The sequence below is a fragment of the Ranitomeya imitator genome, chromosome 2 (genome assembly GCF_032444005.1).
Source record: "Ranitomeya imitator isolate aRanImi1 chromosome 2, aRanImi1.pri, whole genome shotgun sequence".
NCBI lineage: Eukaryota > Metazoa > Chordata > Amphibia > Anura > Dendrobatidae > Ranitomeya > Ranitomeya imitator.
The window spans coordinates 809198139-809220153 of NC_091283.1; the positions used below are offsets into that span (position 1 = coordinate 809198139).

The 22015-nt window shown below is 47.9% G+C and overlaps 1 protein-coding gene across 1 annotated transcript in view; it reads left to right on the top strand.

The window, feature by feature from the left end:
• The first annotated feature begins 1189 nt into the window (after nucleotides 1–1189).
• The window catches only part of CFAP46 (cilia and flagella associated protein 46), a 239476-nt gene continuing 218650 nt past the window's right edge, over nucleotides 1190–22015 (top strand). The window contains exons 1-4 of the mRNA XM_069753829.1: nucleotides 1190–1351; nucleotides 5868–5992; nucleotides 7275–7406; nucleotides 10521–10585. Of these exons, the coding sequence (XP_069609930.1) occupies nucleotides 1303–1351; nucleotides 5868–5992; nucleotides 7275–7406; nucleotides 10521–10585 (371 nt within the window). The 5' untranslated portion in view covers nucleotides 1190–1302. The remainder of the gene's footprint in view (nucleotides 1352–5867; nucleotides 5993–7274; nucleotides 7407–10520; nucleotides 10586–22015) is intronic.

A 22015-nucleotide genomic window follows, 5' to 3' on the forward strand; every position in this document is an offset into this window, starting at 1 on the left:
CTGATGGAAAAATCTGTTTTTAAGGTTAGTGCTCCATGGAAATGAGAACCCTCATTGTTTCCCTCTGTATCACACCTAGGGAGGACAATTTCATGACGTCGGTGTCTTTGGCCTGTAGGCTGCACAACCAGATATCATTTAAGTGCCTTTTTTGTCCTGATTAGAGAAGATCTAATGGATTCACAGAATCCTGCTCAAGCCGCCATACTTGTATTATGTGGTCACCAGGGACTACTGACGAGGACGGTGGGCGAGGGACTACCGACGAGGACGCTGGGCCAGTGACTACTGACGAGGACGGTGGCCCAGGGACTACCGACGGGGATGCTGGGCCAGGGACTAATGACGAGGACTGTGGGCCATGAACTACTGACGAGCATGCTGGGCCAGGGACTACTGACGAGGACGCTGGGCCAGGGACTACTGACGAGGATGGTGGGCCAGGGACTACTGACGAGGACACTGGGCCAGGGACTACTGACGAGGACTGTGGGCCAGAAACTACTGACGAGCACGCTGGGCCAGGGACTACTGACGAGGACGCTGGGCCAGGGACTACTGACGAGGACGGTGGGCCAGGGACTACTGATGAGGACGCTGGGCCAGGGACTACTGATGAGGACGCTGGGCCAGGGACTACTGACGAGGACTGTGGGCCAGAAACTACTGACGAGCACGCTGGGCCAGGGACTACTGACGAGGACGCTGGGCCAGGGACTACTGACGAGGACGGTGGGCCAGGGACTACTGATGAGGACGCTGGGCCACGGACTACTGATGAGGACGCTGGGCCAGGGACTACTGACGAGCACGCTGGGCCAGGGACTACTGACGAGGACGCTGGGCCAGGGACTACTGACGAGGATGCTGGGCCAGGGACTACTGACGAGGACGGTGGGCCAGAAACTACTGACGAGCACGCTGGGCCAGGGACTACTGACGAGGACGCTGGGCCAGGGACTACTGACGAGGACGGTGGGCCAGGGACTACTGATGAGGACGCTGGGCCAGGGACTACTGATGAGGACGCTGGGCCAGGGACTACTGACGAGCACGCTGGGCCAGGGACTACTGACGAGGACGCTGGGCCAGGGACTACTGACGAGGATGCTGGGCCAGGGACTACTGACGAGGACGGTGGACCACGGTCCTACAAGTCTCTCTGATCATCTCTAGTGCCGATGTTGTGTCGCTCTCTCCTCTCTGCCATTCCTCTGTAGGTGTCTCCTGGCCACCACCGCAGCTTCTGAACATTCATATCCCATTGTTCCTGAATCTATTACCTGGACGTTCTGGACTACTATGGATCTAATTATAAGACAGCTCCTCTCTGCAGCCGAAAATCGGAAAGGTAACTGCTTACATTCTACATGGCTGACATAAGATATGGGAGAGTAGCGCCAGTCACCTGTGAAGTCCTTAACGTTCCAATGCCACGTCTGGTCTTTTTTTTTCTCCAAGTCTGCAGCAGTAACGTGCCGCCTATCCTGGCCTGACTGTTGAGGCCAGTGATTGACTGCAGCAGTCACATGACATAGGCAGGACATCACCGCTGCAGCTTGTAGACAAAAGCAAGTGAGGGCAGAGGCAACATTGGAGCGGTAGGGGTTTCCACTGGTCAGTAATGCTACTCTGGTAAAGTTGAGCAAATCGATTCGCAGGTTGGTCCAGTGGCCAGGTCAGTATTCTGCAGCCGCCGGACGGGAACCCTGCGATCCGCCTCCTGCCTGTCTGCATCCCCGACGCCTCTTCTGATTACTTGGCAAAGCAGAAGAGGAGCCTCAGATTCCAGCAGGTGGGGGGCGTTCTGAACGGCTCCCGCCCGACGGCCATGGATTACCGACGTGGCCACTGGTCCAGTTTCCTGCACATTTATTCTAACATCTCATTTCTTTGGTTATTTTAAAACTTTATCTTTTGCCCCTTATATTTACAGAAAACAGAAAAACCCTTTCACATTGTTCTTAAAGCTGTAAAGTTGACCTAGTGTTTAAATCAGGTTTCTGTGTTACTTTTTTCAAAAAATGTTGGACTCTTTTTATTACTATGATCTTTATTGGAATAAAAACAAAATTAGTAATCTTGTAATTCTCACTCTGGCCACTGGGGCTATTTTAGGCCCAAGTCTCCCTATTTTTTTCAGCAGTTTCCTTATCATCAGAGGCAGGATTACAATGATAGTTAACACCTCTACACATAGCTGGTAACACAGATACACCAATCACAAACAGTCAATGTCACAGCTCAGGAGCTCCCCCTCCCTTCACAATGACCTCTGCACACGCTCATTAGATGCTTCAATGCAAAAGATAAGGTCAGTCTGTTCATTGTGGCTAATCTACCCGCGGATTTCTACAGGAAGTTAAGAGTGTTAAAATGCCCCAGTGGCTAATGTGAAAAGTCCAAGATTTCTCATTTTTATATTTACTGCCGATTGTGATATGGGGAAAAAATATTGTCAAGAATATAAAAAAAATACATTTTACACAAAAAAACCCTAATTTACAAAAGCTCATTTTCTGATAACACTTTCCCTCTAAAAGTAATCTGTCTCCAGGTTTATGGTGAGTGTAGCATAATCTAGTGACAGATACCACTTACTTGTCAAAATGGGGTCATAATTATTTATGAGCTTTGGCTCCTCCGGCCCAATTTCACCTGATTAACATCTTTCTGCCTATGCACAGTAATAGGTAGAAATCTGAATGAATACTGAGGACTTGCCACATAAATCTGGATCATCCCGCCAGTCTGGATGTCCGGATCTTGTACCCCCAATGCATTATAGGGTTATTACACCTCAGTTTATACTGCTGATATGCCCCGCGATAAACCGCAATGATAGCTACACAATTTAGTGCGGATATTGGGCTCTTCGGTTTTGCTGTGGAAATTCGACAACAAATACAGGTGCTTCTCACTAAATTAGAATATCATCAGAAAGTTAATTTATTTCAGTTCTTCGATACAAAAAGTGAAACTCATGTATAATATAGAGTCATTACACACAGAGCGTCCTGTCCTCGCCACAGCTTCTCCTGTATGAGCGGTCACGTGGAGCCGCCGATTACAGTCATGAATATGCGGCTCCACCTCCCATAGGGGTGGAGCCGCATATTCATCACTGTAATGAGTGGCACCACGTGACCGCTCATACAGGAGAAGCTGCGGCAAGGACAGGACGCTGCGAAGGAGCCGGGTGAGTATTTTATTAACAGCGGGCGGGCGCACAGGGGGTGGGAGGAGGGTGGGGACAGGGATCTTTATTTTAAACACGAAAAAAACAACAAAAAAAAGGATTTTTGATATCTTCTTTCCAGTGAACGCTGATGGAGAGAAGATATGAATGGCGGCTTCAGCACCAGATGCAGGGTACAGCGCTTATCTCTAGCGCTGTCTCCTGCACGCTCCGTGTGGTACCCAGTCGGCACACGGGCGGCACACGTGTGCCGCCCGTGTGCCACACGGATGGACTACGTGAGCTCACGGACACGGATAACTCCGGTACCGATTTTTTCGGTACCGGAATTATCTGGACGTGTGGGACAGGCCTTAATCTGTTTCAGTAGCTCCACAATCATGGGGAAGACTGCTGACTTGACAGATGTCCAGAAAGCAGTCACTGACACATTCCACAAGGAGGGTAAGGCACAAAAGGTCATTGCTATAGAAGCTGACTGTTCACAGAGTGCTGTATCCAAGCATAATAATGGAAAGTTGAGTGGAAGGAAAAAGTGTGGTAGAAAAAGGTGCACAAGCAACCAGGATAACCACAGCCTTGAAGGGATTGTTAAGAAAAGACCATTCAAAAATGTGGGGGAGATTCACAAGGAGTGGACTGCTGCTGAAGTCATTGCTTCAAGAGCCACCACACACAGATGTATCCAGGACATGGGCTACAAGTGTCACATTCCTTGTGTCACACCACTCATGACCAATAGACAAATGTCAGAAGCGTCTTATCTGGGCCAAGGAGAAAAAGAACTGGACTGTGGCTCAGTGGCCCAAGGTATTTTCAGATGAAAGTAAATTTTGCATTTTATTTGGAAATCAAGGTCCCAGAGTCTGGAGGAAGAGTGGAGGCCACAATCCAAGCTGCTGGAGGTCTAGTGTGAAGTTTCCACAATCAGTGATGGTTTGGGGAGCCATGTCATCTTCTGGTGTAGGTCCACTGTGTTTTATCAAGACCAAAGTCAGTGCAGCCATCTACCAGGAAATTTTAGAGCACTTCATGCTTCCCTCTGCCGACAAGCTTTTTGGAGATGGAAATGTCATTCTCCAGCAGGACTTGGCCCCTGTCCACACTGCCAAAAATACCGATACCTGGTTTACAAACAACAGTATCACTGTGCTTGACTAGCCAACAAACTCGCCTGACTTTAACCCGATAGAGAATCTATGGATATTGTCAAGAGGAAGATGAGAGACACCAGACCCAACAATGCAGACGAGCTGAAGGCTGCTATCAAAGCAACCTGGGCTTCCATAACCCCTCAGCAGTGCCACAGGCTGATCGCCTCCATGCCACGCTGCATTGATGCAGTAATTGACGCAAAAGGAGCCCCGACCAAGTATTGAGTGCATTTACTGAACATACATTTCAGTAGGACAACATTTCAGATTTTAAAATCGTTTTTCAAGCTGGTGTTATAGAGTATTCTAATTTTACATGACCCTTGAATCTTTCAGCATCATCTCTCCATCGGTCACTGCATGTATTACATCGGCTCCATTATTCATGTGACCTCTGCAGTTATCTGTGTGCTCTACATGGACAATCCCTTTTTGGGATGGTGTCTCACTGCCCCAGAAAACAGCGGCAATAGGCAGGAAAGGTTTATTTCCCCTGCAGCGCCACCATAGGACATGTGAAGCATTACACAGCCCACCTATATAGCAATGGCCTGTCTGTGTAAGACACACAAATAGAGGGGGCTCGCAGCACTCCAGTATTGGACAAGGACAAAGAGCACGTAGGCTCAGGAAGGACGCACCGTCAAAGAAGCTCCAAGGGGTCCACTAGGAAAAATCAATAGAAGAAAGAGACAGCGTCTAATTTAGGTGAAAAAAGCTTCAAGGTTCCATTCATTCTGCCTTATATGCGACATTTCCAGCATGAAAAAGATGTATGTCTGGTCAAGATGTCGCATTTATGGCAGAATAAATGGAACCTTGATGTTTTTTTTCACCTAAATTAGACACTGCCTCATTCATTCTGCTGTCTGTGTTAGACGTCCGTTTATCTCACATATGAGAAAAACTGGCCAATTTTGATCAGAGGGTGGTCTGATTAGTTCTTCTCATCCATAGGGAAAGCAAGAAAAAGTTTCTCCACCTTTTCCTATGTGACAGTCAGTGAAAATTAGACCGCACTTGGATGCCATCCGAGTGCAGTGTGATTGTTTTCATTGCCCTGTAGACTGATATTGCTGATTCTGAGCCAACATTTGGATGAAAATTGGACATGTCTCTGCGATTTTTCAGAGACTGCTAACTCCCCAGAAAATCTCGGACATGTGCAAGACCCCACTCACTATTGTATGTACGAGTGCTATTCGTGAAAAACATGGATATCTCTCGTACGCATTAACGGATGTCTAAGTAAGGCCAAATAGACAGAGGACATACCTCGTCTATCACAGAGTACCTTTAAATTAAGTATGAAAATGGGATTTGTTTCCGTCTCACAAATAGCACAATTACATAACTGGGGACTTTAATTACAGACCTGATTTTCCACCCTTTAATTTTCCATGTAATGAGCTGACAATGCCCCGCGTGCCTGTCTGTAAGCGGGATCGGAGGGGATCCTGGCTGCTAATTGTGTGCAGTAACATATGCTTCGCTCTGTTCTCTCACCTCTCAAGATGCCGATGCCCTCCTCAAGGCTTACTCCTTAATTAAAGCAGCAAACGGGGACGCATCCACCAAAGATGGACCAGAAAAGTTCAGCTCCGACTTATATATCCTGTGTGCCGAGCGAGCCCTCCAAGTAAGTGGCATCTGACCTGCGGGTACAGTGATGGCGGCATTTATCATGACCGGGTCAGATATTACGGTACGTCTTTGAGCCCTCCATGCGTTTTGAGACTTGCTCCATTATTTTGCAACGCAGCACGTCAGTTCCTCTAGCAATTTTCACCTATTCAAATGAATGGGTGAAAAAACAAGTAAAAAAGCTGCAAAAAAATGCAACGAAAACGTGCGTATTGTTCGCCGCGCCGCAAAGACGCATCATGCGAACATACCCTTATTCTCGGATTCCGTGGGGGTCTTATCCCAGTAATATGCCTAAGGGCAGAGACAGACTGCCGTATTTCTCGTGGCACTGCACGGACTGGCCCAGCACCTCTCCTGACCTGAGCGTGACACCGTGATGGATTACTATGCAGCTGTCACGCTCAGGTCAGGACGGTCAGTGCGAGGTTTATACGATGCGATTCTTTCACGAGAAATACGGCAGTCTATCTCTGCCCTAAAGGCATAATAGTAATATGTAATTACTAAGTAATTATCTTAGCAGTAACACCTAATGGTGCTATCACATTGCGCTTCTGCCCCTGTTGGGTGGTCCCATCAGTGTTTACGGTCCGAATTACCCGCACAAGACAGAATTGGGACTTACGGGCTGACGGGGCCGTAGACTAATGGTGACGGCAGAGCGAGCATGCGTTGTGTCATGCATCATTTTTGGAAGTGTACACTTACGGGAGGCGAACACCCAGATGAAGTCTACAACGTTGGATTGTCCGCCTCCTACAAGCGTGCATTCCCGAAAATGATGGCCGTCAGAGCGCACCATCGCTGTGCCGTCACCATTAGTCTATGGCCCCGTCGTCGCATGTGTCCGAACCCCGTTTGCGGGGGGTTCAGCCATTAACCATGACGGGGCCAATGAACAGGTGCCTAGACGCAATGTGAAGCACCCTTACGGAGTGGGATTGCTTCTTTTAGTATGGGTGCAATTAGTGATCCGTTTCTATTATTGTCAAGTGTTCTGTAGTTTACATTTTTGCACTTTGCAGCTTCTTTGATTTTGTTGCTGTCAGTAATAATTTCATATAATGAGCTTTATCATTTTTGCTGCGCCTGCTGTCTGTGATATTGATCCTGCGTTGTCTGATATTAGGATCTCACCCACACACTCCTCCTCGTTTGTCCACAGGCTGCACTTTTTTTTTTTTTGCACAATCTGTATTTTTGCTGTAAAATAATTGCTCTTCACATTAAAAACTGTAAAATAACAATTTTTGTTTTCTTACTTGACTTGACAGCTCGGAAGTCCAGCAGTGAGCAAAGAATGTCTTCGGATGTATTTCAAGAGTCAACCTCCTCCAAACCAATTTTTAGGACGGGCATTCCTATGCCAAGCTCAATTACACCGCGTGAAGTCTCCTAATGATGAGGTAGGTGGTCCATAGCGAAAGAGAATAGCACAAATTTGGGGCAGATTCTAAGAGAGACAGGAGAACGTTGCACCAAGTTTTCCACAATGATTCACGTTGGGTATTAGGTTTTGAGGCATCTCAATAGTCATGTAAGACACTTTTCCTTAACTTTTACCACCTCTTAGTTATTATTTTATGCCAAAATTAGGCACACATCATAAATAAATCTGCCACACTTTTGTAAAAAAAAAGTTAAAAATTTCTAGCAACAAAAAAATGAAACCAGAATACCCCCAATATATTATATTATTTCCCAATATTTTATATATTATATTATATTATTTCCCAAATATTCCCTATGTTTCCCCATTCTCGCATTACCTTTTCTTATAATATAGATCAATAAAAATATTACGTAGCAAAATATTATATTATAAAAGTACTAGTATCAGGACTTTAAATGGTTAAAAAAATGAATGACGCAACTTGGGAGTGGCATTAGATGAAGGAGAAGACTAAATACTAATGTCACAATACTGAGCTCCGTGTCATCAATATATTGGAGGCTATTAAGCGCCTACAGTATATAGAAAAGCTGAAAAATACACAATAGGCCAGAAAACTGTCAGAAAAGATTTGAAAAGGCGCCAAAATCTTGGGATTTTCATATGGTTTCACTCCAGCTGGAACCAGCTCTACTAAAATGGGGGGAACTGGGGAGGAGCCGTGACAGGGCTCAGCCACACCCACTTGTCAAATTAATTAACAGTGCTAGCGTTTTGTACTCCAGAAATGCTGCATCAGTTCGTGACTGGAGTAACATTTCTGTTGCAGGAGGCGCACGTCGTTCAGACGAGACACCGAATTCATTGCGTGGCATGCTCCTCTTCTCCGCCTCCTTTCATTAAGACTGTCTTGTCGCCAGTCTTAATGACAACCCCGCCCAGTGTATGTATTAAAGGGCTTTGCTGGGCTAAGACGTAAAGTCTGCAATCACTGTAAAGGACTGAAGAATGCCAAATCATGACAGTGTGCAATGCGCACACTATCACGGGTCACATGTATGTGATTTCTATTTTTGAGGTCACATCCCGACTAGACCCTTCTGCACGTCTCTCAATAGCAGAGTCTAGTTGGTCCATCTGCATAGGGCATACAGAGGAGTCAGGGCAGTGTCTCATATATGGCATCCATATATCTTCTAAGAAATGAACGTTTTCATTAATTTATAAATTAGACATTAAAAGTAGAGTCCAAATCGACATTGCTTTCATACACTTGTACTGAGCTGAAGCTGTCCAGTGGGCGTGGCATTGCTTTCATACACTTGTACTGAGCCGAAGCTGTCCAGTGGGCGTGGCATTGCTTTCATACACTTGTACTGAGCCGAAGCTGTCCAGTGGGCGTGGCATTGCTTTCATACACTTGTACTGAGCCGAAGCTGTCCAGTGGGCGTGGCATTGCTTTCATACACTTGTACTGAGCCGAAGCTGTCCAGTGGGCGTGGCATTGCTTTCATACACTTGTACTGAGCCGAAGCTGTCCAGTGGGCGTGGCATTGCTTTCATACACTTGTACTGAGCCGAAGCTGTCCAGTGGGCGTGGCATTGCTTTCATACACTTGTACTGAGCCGAAGCTGTCCAGTGGGCATGGCATTGCTTTCATACACTTGTACTGAGCCGAAGCTGTCCAGTGGGCATGGCATTGCTTTCATACACTTGTACTGAGCCGAAGCTGTCCAGTGGGCGTGGCATTGCTTTCATACACTTGTACTGAGCCGAAGCTGTCCAGTGGGCGTGGCATTGCTTTCATACACTTGTACTGAGCTGAAGCTGTCCAGTGGGCGTGGCATTGCTTTCATACACTTGTACTGAGCTGAAGCTGTCCAGTGGGCGTGGCATTGCTTTCATACACTTGTACTGAGCCGAAGCTGTCCAGTGGGCGTGGCATTGCTTTCATACACTTGTACTGAGCCGAAGCTGTCCAGTGGGCGTGGCATTGCTTTCATACACTTGTACTGAGCCGAAGCTGTCCAGTGGGCGTGGCATTGCTTTCATACACTTGTACTGAGCCGAAGCTGTCCAGTGGGCGTGGCATTGCTTTCATACACTTGTACTGAGCCGAAGCTGTCCAGTGGGCGTGGCATTGCTTTCATACACTTGTACTGAGCCGAAGCTGTCCAGTGGGCATGGCATTGCTTTCATACACTTGTACTGAGCCGAAGCTGTCCAGTGGGCATGGCATTGCTTTCATACACTTGTACTGAGCCGAAGCTGTCCAGTGGGCGTGGCATTGCTTTCATACACTTGTACTGAGCCGAAGCTGTCCAGTGGGCGTGGCATTGCTTTCATACACTTGTACTGAGCCGAAGCTGTCTAGTGGGCGTGGCATTGCTTTCATACACTTGTACTGAGCTGAAGCTGTCCAGTGGGCGTGGCATTGCTTTCATACACTTGTACTGAGCCGAAGCTGTCCAGTGGGCATGGCATTGCTTTCATACACTTGTACTGAGCTGAAGCTGTCCAGTGGGCATGGCATTGCTTTCATACACTTGTACTGAGCTGAAGCTGTCCAGTGGGCATGGCATTGCTTTCATACACTTGTACTGAGCTGAAGCTGTCCAGTTGGTGTGGCATTGCTTTCATACACTTGTACTGAGCTGAAGCTGTCCAGTGGGCGTGGCATTGCTGAAGCTGTCCAGTGGGTGTGGCATTGCTTTCATACACTTGTACTGAGCCGAAGCTGTCCAGTGGGCGTGGCATTGCTTTCATACACTTGTACTGAGCCGAAGCTGTCCAGTGGGCGTGGCCACCTAGAGGGCGCGGCCTCACTCCACTGGCCGGGAATATGTATAATTCATACATACCCTCCGGACCTGGATCAGAAGCCTGCAGAGTCATTGCACACTTATCAGTTTGGACCGGACACCCCCTTTAATTGCAGGGTATCAAGCTGGACAATACTGCACTGAGAATCTCAGCCCTCCTGCTTCTGTTTGTGCTGTTTGTACATCATCATAGTGTATTATCCTCAGCATATTATCATTATATTCTATCACATATTATCCTTACGTGTTCAGCTGTTTGTGATCACCTTTATGCGTCCCGGTGACCTTTTTTCTTTTCTTCTAGAGAGACCTAGAAAAGTCAGTGGCGTATTATCTCAAGACAATCGATTTTGCGAAACAGCAGCAGAGGTAGGAGCGGAGCGGGGTTGTGATCGTTTATAGCACAGTGTCATTCTGAGACCATGTACATCACCAATGTTTTCTTCTTGATTTCACCTTTGACAACTTATGATAAAGGTGCAGTCAGACGGTCGTACAAATCGAGAGATCGAAACGCTGTGCTCGGACTGGCCGGCGGGTCTCCCAACCTGGACGTGACAGGTGTACAGAAATATATGAAGCTGTCACTCTTGGGTCGGGAGATCCGTCTGCCAGTCCGAGCATTGCGTTCTGATCTCGATCCGATTTATCCTTCCGCCTGCCTGCGCCCAAACATTGACTTTCTTGAAGTTATGACTGTCTGTTCCCCTTTTACCCTCTCCCTGCCATGGATGTATCTCATACATCTTTGCTGGGTGGCAATTCAGTAACCAAGGACGTATGAGATATATTCCGTTTTTTAGTTTGGATCGCAGCTGCAACAATCTAAGATCCTCAAAGCTTTCGGCCAGATTCATACAGGTATTTCTCCTTCGCCTCATTGGGGGGGACAGACCATGGGTGTATGCTGCTGCCACCAGGAGGCTGACACTAAGTAATACAAAGAAAGTTAGCTCCTCCCCTGCAGTATACACCCTCCTGCTGGCTCCCAGCTAACCAGTTCTTGCTTAGTGTCCGTAGGAGGCACACGGACGGGTCTGCTATTCAGACCCAAAGATTTTACCTTTTTTCCTTTTTACCTTTTTACCTTTTACAACGGACGAAGCGGGCGACGGATTCTTTCATGGTCCGATCTCCCCCGAACCAACAACAGGCGAGCACGGGAGTTTTACCTCTCCGTATCCTCTCCTGCGACGTGGGAAGCCACTGCCTGAGCTGATTTTAGGGGCGACGGGCCTCTTCATGGGCACCGATCTCCCCCCTCCCTTATCAGATGAGCACTGGAGTTTCACCTTCAGTATCCTCCTCTGCAGCCAGGCCTTTTTATTGCCGGACATTTAGCCCTGTCCACCAGGTTTTACCCTCGGCTGTACAGAGGCACCTTCCAACGTGGCGTCCGAGCAGCCCCCACTGCATCACCACTGAAAAGGCAGATGATGGAAGGAGGCAGACGGTTCCTCTCCACCCCTCTTCTGCAGGTTTGGTGGATGGAGGTTCCCCAACCCTACACCGTCCTATCTTCCCGGGCACAGCTCCTACCTGTACGGGGTAAGTGCACGTTAATAATTGACTTTTTTGGCGGTCATAGGTGGGCTCCATAGCGGCAGGGTCCCCACAGAGCTTCGCGGTCCCTTTCCCTTCAGTCCGCGGGTGCGCGCCGGCCGACTCTATAAATTTAGTCCCCGGCTTCGGCCCTGTTTAGGCCACATTCCGGGAAGCCCCGCCCCCCGCCGGCTTTACTCTAGCGGCTCCGCCCCCCTATTCTGGCACTTCTCGGGCAGGACGAGATCTCGGCGGCCATCTTCTCCCTGACCTCAGGAAGGGGCTGCGGAGTTTCCGGCCCCTAGTTCTTCTGGAAGGGGCTGCTGCCGGCGGTTTTCAGCGCTGAGGTCAGCGCTATTCCAGACGGGGGACTCAGAATCCCGGTAAGGTGAATCGCTCCCCTCCCCCGCAAATCCGCACGTCCGGCAGCATAAAGGCACTAACATCACGGTTTTAAATACTTGGGACCCGCATTCTCTGGGGCTCAGGTCCCCTGGTCTTTAAGTCTCATGCCCAGTAGCCGCTGGGCTTGTCTCATGCCCAGTAGTCGCTGGGCTTATACGTGCATCCCCAGTCTTTTTCCATGGTTTTTCTCATAAACCCTTCTCCAGATTCCCTGGTCTTAAGAGTTCCCTAGTGTAAAAGGGGCACATTACCAGCAGAGCCGGTCACCTTTCTCATAGTGCTTAATCAATTGAGCTCAGGAGCCTTCGCTGCGCCTATCCCGGCTCCTCCCAGAGTACCTAGTTCCCCTCCTGGGATTCCATCTCTGGCATTATCCTTTTAAAAGATGCCCCGGTCTTGTCCAGCATTCCTGGTCTTAAAGGAGCATGACCAGCATTCCCGGTCTTAAAGGCACACGACCACACATGACAAGTATGCCCTGGCCTTAAGGGCACGTGACCAGCATGCCCTGGTCTTAAAGGTACGTGACTAGTATGCCCTGGCCTTCAAAACACGTTACCAGTATTTCCTGGTCTTAATGACTCATGACCAGTATGCCCTGGTCTTAAAGGCACGTGACCAGTACTCTTCGGTCTTAAACGCTAGTGACCAGTATGCCCTGGTCTTAATCTCCCATGACCAGTACGCTCATGACCAGTATGCTCTGGTCTTAAAGGCACATGACCAGTATGCCCTGGTCTTAAGGCGTTTGTCCAGCATGCCGTGGTTTTTAAAGGTGACCAGTACACGGGGACTTCTACTCTCCTGCTTTTAAAGGTACTCGACCAGTATGCCCTGGTCTTAGAGACACGTGACCATTATACCCTGGACTTAAAGGCACATGTCCAGTATGCTCTGGTCTTATAAACACATGACCAGTATGCCCTGGTCTTAAAGGCACATGACCAGTATGCCCTGGTCTTAAAGGCACATGTCCAGTATGCCCTGGTCTTATACGCAAATGACCAGTAGGCCCTGGTTTTAAGGGCTCATGACCAGTATGTCTTGGACTTAAAGGTGCATGTCAAGTACGTCCTGTTTCTTAAAGGCACATGACCAGCAGGCCTTGGTTCTTGATGGCACATGACGCACATGAACAGTATGTCCTCCTCTTAAAGGCACAGGACCAGTATTCCCTGGTCTTAAAGGCGCATGACCAGTATTGACTGGCCCTAAGAGCACATCAGCAATCCTAAACTGGTCTCCCTAACTGAACTCTGGAGCACTCAACATGCTCCCTCTTCTACATTAGGAGTCGCCGGCTAGCAGGGGCCGCAAGTATCCTTGAATAACGTACAGGTTCTACAAAACGGAAGTTTTCTTTTCCTGATCTCTCCCCCATGTTTGGTTGAGAACAATGCGAAATATGGATCGGATATTGCCTTGATTTGCCAGAGCTTCTGAGAAAGAGGGACTCTCTCTCTTTATATCATCAACAGGTTGACGGGCGATGCACTGGACAGAAGCCTCTAAGCTGGATGCCATACCGGGTCGGATTTTTATGGTAACGGGTCCTTTAAGGGGCTCCGATTTCCGCCCACACTTTCAACAGACGAGCATATGGATTGTCGCCTCCGTGTATCCTCTTCTGCATTTAGGCCTATTGCCAGACATCTGCCCTGTCCACTCGGGGACTTCTACTCTGAGGATGTACGGAGGCACACATTTTTGGCGTCCAAGCACCCCTCCTTTTGTATCATCGCTATTTAGCGCATGATGCAAGAAAGCGGACGATTCCTCTCCACGCCCCTGTTAAGAGGACGGTGGATTGAGGGTTCCTTTTTTTCTACTCTGCACGTCGATGGCTAGAGACCTGCTGGTCGCAGTCCCGTATTCTGTCTCTTGGCAGACTATCCGGGTTGTAATTCTTGTGGTATACCTACTGGTATTCCTGCCCGATGTATCATTTTTTTTTTAAATTACCACAGACGGTCGGATAGCAAACCTAGCTCGTTCCGTCTTGTGGTTTCGGGTTCAGCGCTTTTCCCTTCCTTAGCCACCACATGGGTGGCTTGACCAATGGTCTCCTGGTCAGAGACCTTAGCTACTTTGTTTTCAACAGTATAGCTGGCCAATCTAATTTTCTGAGCGGGAGACTAGCAGGGATCGTATCTCCTCTACAGACCCAACCAGCAGTGGAAGCATTGTCCAGGATAGTCTAGATCTAGGGATCTTGGTTCCAAAAATGGAGGGAACGTAAAGTGTCACCATTCCTGGACTTCAAACTTCTAACAACCTTTGTCAAGGTCCTCCCCTTTTTCCGATGGAGTTTCTCCGCTCAGCCATTACTTCATCAGAAAGAGGTGGACTTTTCTGGCATCCTTAGTCATTCGGGAGTCTTACCCTCACATGCCTATTTCTCCCCGCTACAACAATCTCTTCAAGGTCAGCTGATGGCTGAGTGGTTAAGGTCTTTGACTATTGAGTGGGAAACATGGGTTCTATCCCCAGTGAAAGTAAATTTCTTCCTTTCCATTTGCGAACAGCATTTTCTAGTCACGACCTTGTCCTCCGGCCTGGCTACCACACCAGTGTGGTCGCAAGGGTCATGTCGGTTGTCGTGTACTTCTTGCATCATAGAAGCATGGTCGTCCTGCTCTTTTTGGTCGACTTTGTAGCTGCTCTTCTAGGACTACGCTGAGTCGTCTATATCTCTTGCAATACCCTTTCTCTGGGCTAGCAGCTAAACTTAGACAAGTTTCTTTTCCTCTTTCCCAGTTCAGCAGATCCTTTTTTCAGGATGATCCTGCCCCGCAGGATGGTTTTTTCTCTCTCGAGTCAAGCTCGTGGTTCTTCAACAGAGAGCTTGCGCACTTCATATCTCATTCCCTCGGTTCATTCAATTCGCTAGGAGGGTTCTGAGGAAAAGGACGACAATGGAAGCAGTTTCCTTCGCTGCGCCCTTTTTTTCTGCAGATCTATCAGGCTTTCAAAGAGTATTCTCTGAGCTCCTTCCTCTCCCAGAGCCTTCTCTTGGTCCAATGGTCATTGGGGAATTCCAAGGCCAGTCTTCTTCCGATCTTTTCCCTGGAGTTCTGTACGGTACATCTAATCCTGCAGCAGGCCCACTGACTTTAGGCGGGTCTTCGGTTTACCCACAGTCAAGCGCCATGGCCCAGGCACCTCTCTCTCTCTGACGAGCCGAGATCTTTCATTCAGGGATCTCACCAGTACATATCCCTGGAGTAGTGCTCTGGGCAGCACACATGTTCAGCCGTCAGGGTTCCTCCTCTACTGAGTGGGAACTTCATTCGGAAGTCTTCCATCGGATCTGCCTTCACTAGACTTCTCCAGATGTAGGTCAGATGGCGTCCAAGCTGAACGCCTATGTGCTCCGGTTCATGGTTTGGCCTTGACTTTCAAGACCATCGCAGTGCATGCTCTACTCTTCCATGGGACCAATTTCTATAACTCCTCTTCTACTTCTTCTGAGATCTTTTCGGAAGCAGGAAGGGCTCCAGGGATCCCGGGAGAACCGCACTGACCATGTCAGGGTTTTTCTCGCTTGCTGTTCTGCTAGTTTTCCGTCTTATTGCGACAAATCTGGGAAGATGGACTTTCTTGCAGGGAGCCTTAACCTGTAGTTCTTCCCTACCGCGTACCGTTAGATCCGTGGGACCCTAATGATCCTCGGCTTTTTACAGTGGACTCCTTTTTTGGACCCGGACAGCCTTCACTATCAGGGAAGGTCTCTTCCCTTCTTTCTTTGCGTTCTTGTACTCCTGATGAGTCTTCGGAACTCGACATTCTGTTCTTTGTCTTTTTTCCTTATTACCTCAAGGCAGGGTTGCCCTCAGGACATCCCCTTCCCTCATTGCCAAGGTGGTATTGTATTCCCACTGTTGCAGGGGAATCGTTCTCTCATCTCTTTCGGCTCCGATCCACACACCTCGGAAGGGATCCTCTATAACCTGGAAGGAGTGAGTGCTTCGAGTGGGTACGTATCGAGAATGGCGTCCTGCCAAGGGTTGGACGCTTTACTTGGCTTTCTCGATGGTAAGTAGGCTTCCTGACAGTCGCAGGAAGGGTCTAGCCGTTTCTTCGGCCAGGTTAGCCTGGTGGATTGTTTTCTCCATCCAGGAGTCCTTCCGAGCTAGATGTCAGCCTATCTCCCTGTCTGAGGGCTCTAGGTTCCAGACTTCGGCAAGCACGACCGCAAGCTTGTGAACTCCTCCAGTCCGCATACATTCTTGAAGCACTTTTATTCACATACTTCCACAGATGTGAGTCGGGGCAGGCGGACCTTGCAGGCCGCGGTGGCGCACTTGTAAGTAGCGGTTACACGGCCTGATCTGATGATGTCCCCACCCAGGGACTGCTTTGGGACGTCCCATGGTCTGTGTCCCCCAATGAGGCGAAGGAGAAATAGGGATTTTTGTGTACTCACCGTAAAATCCTTTTCTCCGAGCCATTCATTGGGGGACACAGCTCCCACCCTTAGCTTATGCTTTGTTTTTATCTTTTGATATTTTTATACTCTCTTATATAATGTGACATGCTATACGTTTATATGTTGCTATTGATCTCCTACTGCTTTTGCACCGAACTGGTTAGCTGGGGGCCAGCAGGAGGGTGTATACTGCTGGGGAGGAGCTAACTTTCTTTGTGTTACTTAGTGTCAGCCTCCTGGTGGCAGCAGCATACACCCATGGTCTGTGTCCCCCAATGAATGGCTCGGAGAAAAGGATTTTACGGTGAGTACACAAAAATCCCTATATTTCACAGTCTGTATACGGACTGCCATGCCTGGACTGAACCAAACTTCCAGCTTCATATGTGTCTATGATCCTGTAGTTTCGGTTCAGGAGACGCGCAGTCAGTCCGGGCATTTTGATCCTTATACAGACCATGAAATATGCCCATTTGAACCCAATCTTACAAAACTGCAGTTGTGTGGCAGCTTGCACTCCCGACTCTTACTTTACCCTGTGATATGTCAGGCTGGGTCGAGACTACATGAAAATGATCCCCTAAAGGGGTTGTCCACCAGTAGGGCAACCCCTTTTTCATTCTGAATGTTTGCCCCCATTAATGTAAAAACACTTATAATCGCCTTCCATATCCGTGTCGGCACTCGCCTTGCTCGCCAATCACTGTCAATCACTACAATTACTTATACGTCCGAAGGTGGGGACAGTGATGCCAGTGCTGATTGGGCCCCAGGCTCATCTGACGTAACAACATTAGCCCCTGGGAACGCGAGTTCCGACACCACTGGAACGGTGCCGGGACAGGAGGTGAGTATAAGACTGTGTGCACACGTTGCAGATTTGGGTGCACAAAATCTGCATCTCCTGGCAGAAAACACAGCTGTGTTTTTGATGCAATTTTTGCGCAGTTTTTATGCGGTTTTTAATGCGTTTTTGAATGCATTTTTGAAAGCTAAATAAAGATGTATTATTGAACAAAAAAAAAAATTCTGATGTCATTATTGTCCAACCTCCTCTTTTACATTTGTCCAACCCACACTCCATTACACACACAGATATATACAGGTCCTTCTCAAAAAATTAGCATATAGTGTTAAATTTCATTATTTACCATAATGTAATGATTACAATTAAACTTTCATATATTATAGATTCATTATCCACCAACTGAAATTTGTCAGGTCTTTTATTGTTTTAATACTGATGATTTTGGCATACAACTCCTGATAACCCAAAAAACCTGTCTCAATAAATTAGCATATTTCACCCATCCAATCAAATAAAAGTGTTTTTTAATAACAAACAAAAAAACCAACAAATAATAATGTTCAGTTATGCACTCAATACTTGGTCGGGAATCCTTTGGCAGAAATGACTGCTTCAATGCGGCGTGGCATGGAGGCAATCAGCCTGTGACACTGCTGAGATGTTATGGAGGCCCAGGATGCTTCAATAGCGGCCTTAAGCTCATCCAGAGTGTTGGGTCTTGCGTCTCTCAACTTTCTCTTCACAATATCCCACAGATTCTCTATGGGGTTCAGGTCAGGAGAGTTGGCAGGCCAATTGAGCACAGTAATACCATGGTCAGTAAACCATTTACCAGTGGTTTTGGCACTGTGAGCAGGTGCCAGGTCGTGCTGAAAAATGAAATCTTCATCTCCATAAAGCATTTCAGCCGATGGAAGCATGAAGTGCTCCAAAATCTCCTGATAGCTAGCTGCATTGACCCTGCCCTTGATGAAACACAGTGGACCAACACCAGCAGCTGACATGGCACCCCACACCATCACTGACTGTGGGTATTTGACACTGGACTTCAGGCATTTTGGCATTTCCTTCTCCCCAGTCTTCCTCCAGACTCTGGCACCTTGATTTCCGAATGACATGCAAAATTTGCTTTCATCAGAAAAAAGTACTTGGGACCACTTAGCAACAGTCCAGTGCTGCTTCTCTGTAGCTCAAAAGTGGCTTTACCTGGGGAATGCGGCACCTGTAGCCCATTTCCTGCACACGCCTGTGCACGGTGGCTCTGGATGTTTCCACACCAGACTCAGTCCACTGCTTCCTCAGGTTCCCCAAGGTCTGGAATCGGTCCTTCTCCACAATCTTCCTCAGGGTCCGGTCTCCTCTTCTCGTTGTACAGCGTTTTCTGCCACATTGTTTCCTTCCAACAGACTTACCATTGAGGTGCCTTGATACAGCACTCTGGGAACAGCCTATTTGTTGAGAAATTTCTTTCTGGGTCTTACCCTCTTGCTTGAGGGTGTCAATGATGGCCTTCTTGACATCTGTCAGGTCGCTAGTCTTACCCATGATGGGGGTTTTGAGTAATGAACCCGGCAGGGAGTTTATAAAAGCCTCAGGTATCTTTTGCATGTGTTTAGAGTTAATTAGTTGATTCAGAAGATTAGGGTAATAGGTCGTTTAGAGAACCTTTTCTTGATATGCTAATTTATTGAGACAGGTTTTTTGGGTTATCAGGAGTTGTATGCCAAAATCATCAGTATTAAAACAATAAAAGACCTGACAAATTTCAGTTGGTGGATAATGAATCTATAATATATGAAAGTTTAATTGTAATCATTACATTATGGTAAATAATGAAATTTAACACTATATGCTAATTTTTTGAGAAGGACCTGTAGATAGATAGATAGATCTATAGATAGATAGAAGGAATGAGATGGATAGATAGATCTACATATAGATAGATCTATAGATGCATACATCTATCTATCTATAGATCTATCTGGATAGATATATCTCTGGATAGATATATGTATTGATAGATGTATGGATAGTGTACGGTAGGTGTCCACGTTCAGGATTACATCCGGATTAGCTGCGGATTGGATGCTGCGTACAACCGCACAGTACAACTCGCTGCGTCCAGATGTTACAGCATAGTGGAGGGGATTTTATGAAATCCCGTCTCCACTATGCGTGCGAACACGCATCCGGCGGCCCTGCGTTTACGGACATGCGGCGTGTCTTTTCAGAACGCAGTATGTCTGTTTACCTTGCGGGAACGCTCCGTCGCCGCAAGGTAAATCACAGGGTCTTATGTATGGGGTGCGGAGATTCCTGATGTGAGCAATGAACACATCCGGAATCATCGCACGTACAGGAGGGGGTGGCTCTTTGGGTGGAGCGAGTTTTCCGCTCCTTCCAAAGCGCTGGCAATCCGGCCCGTGGACACATACCCTATAGATATATGGATAGATATGTCTATAAATATATCTATTATCCATAGATATATAATAGCAAGGCCGATGTTTATTAATGTTTAATTAAAAAAAAAATGGCGTGGGTCCCGCGCAATTTTCTGCGCCAGAGGGGGAAAGCCGACGGCCGTGGGCCAATATTTGTAGCCTGGGAAGGGGGTAATACACATGGCCCCTCCCAGGCTATGAATATCAGCCCGCAGCTGTGTGCATAGCCTTTACTGGCTATTAAAATAGGGGGACCCCCCCAAAAAATGAAGTGGGGTCCCCCTATATTTTATAGCCATAAAGGCTACGCAGAGAGCTGCGGGCTGATATTCATAGCCTAGAGAGGGGCCATGGATATTTGCCCCTCCCCGGCTACAAATACCAGCCCACAGTCGTCCCAGAAATGGCGCATCTGTAAGATGCACCAATTCCGGCACTTAGTCTCTCTCTTCCCACTCCTGAGTAATGGTGGGATATGGGGTAATAAGGGGTTAATGTCACCTTGCTATTGTTAGGTGACATTCAGCCCTGTTAATAATGGAGAGGCGTCAATAATACGACTATCCATTACTAATCCTAGAGTAGTGAAAGGCTTAAAAAATAAAGGCACAGCCAGAAAAAAATGATTTTTTTATTATTCTTAATGTAACCATACTTGCCATACTCGATCACCTGCAAATATGTAAAATAATAAACCGTATACTCCCTGTCCGACGCAGTCCAATTAATAACGAGGGTCCCACGACGATCTCCCCTATAGAACAGTGACATTTGGTGATGTCACTGCTCTATAGACCTTCAGTGACACACTGACAGGAGACAATGGCTCCTGCAGTGCATCACTGAGGTTACCTTAGTTCAGGGTCTCACTTTATGGCATTGCTGCGTGGGAATTTTCCCACACAGCAGTGGCACAAGTGAGACTAGGGACTATTTTTTACAGTGGCGGAGGAATACAGTGCGGAAGCATATCTTCCGTCTTTGTATTCTTGGAGCCCCTGGAGAACGGTCGCATCAACTGATGCTGCTGCTCTCCACGGGAGATCGTCGTGGGACACTCGTTTTAATTGGATTTCTGCGGATCAGGGAGTATAGTGTTTGTTTATTATTTTAATGTTTTTTACAGGTGACACTGGCTTCGGGGATCAAGGTGACAAGGTGATGGTGAGTATGTACTCTGTTATATGTACTGTATGTCTATGTATGTATTGTATGTACTGTATGTATGTACTGTATGTGGCATGTTGCATGGTGTGTTGCGTGTTGTATATACTGTACATGTGTTTTTTTGTTTTTTTTTTCACATTCAACACATTAGCCGGATGATGGGACTACTACTGTCCCATCATTGGCTAATGTGTCACTCACTGTCACTGTAGCAGGCATAGCCCGATGGGACTTGTAGTCCCATCGGAATATGCCTGCACACACAAACACCCCCAAAGACCCCCCGCACAGTCCCGCACACACCCGGACAGCCCCGCACATTCCCGCACACACCCGGACAGCTCCGCACAGTCCCGCGCACACCCGCACAGTCCAGCACATGCCCGCACAGTCCAGCACACGCCCGCACAGTCCAGCACACGCCCGCACAGTCCAGCACACACTCGCACAGTCCAGCACACACCCGCACAGTCCAGCACACACCCGCACAGTCCCATACACACCCAAACAGTCCCGCACAGCGGCGCACACACCCGGACAGCCCGCAGACCCCGCCCTCACACAGACACGCACTCAGTCACCGCCCACACTCCGCCCTCACTCCGCCCACACCCTTCCCTTCTGCCGAACTGCAGCGTTTCTCGGACCCATATCCGCAGCAAAACTGCAGATCTTTTTTACATCTGCGGTTTTGCTGTGGATTTGCCTGACTCAATGCAAGTCTATGGGTGCAGAAATGCTGCAGATCCGCACAAAAGAAGTGACATGCTGCGTTTCGGTGCGGCTTTTTCCGCAGCATGTGCACAACAAGTCTTCGGCTCCCATAGACTTACATTGGCTGTGCACTACACTGCGGATTTGATGCAATTCCGTGCGGCAAAAAACGCTGCGGAACTCCAATCAAATCCACAACGTGTGCACACAGCCTAAGGATTTTTATTTTAACCGGGGCCAACAATCAGAATGAGAAGGGTTGTTCTAGTAGTGGACAACCCCCTGTACAG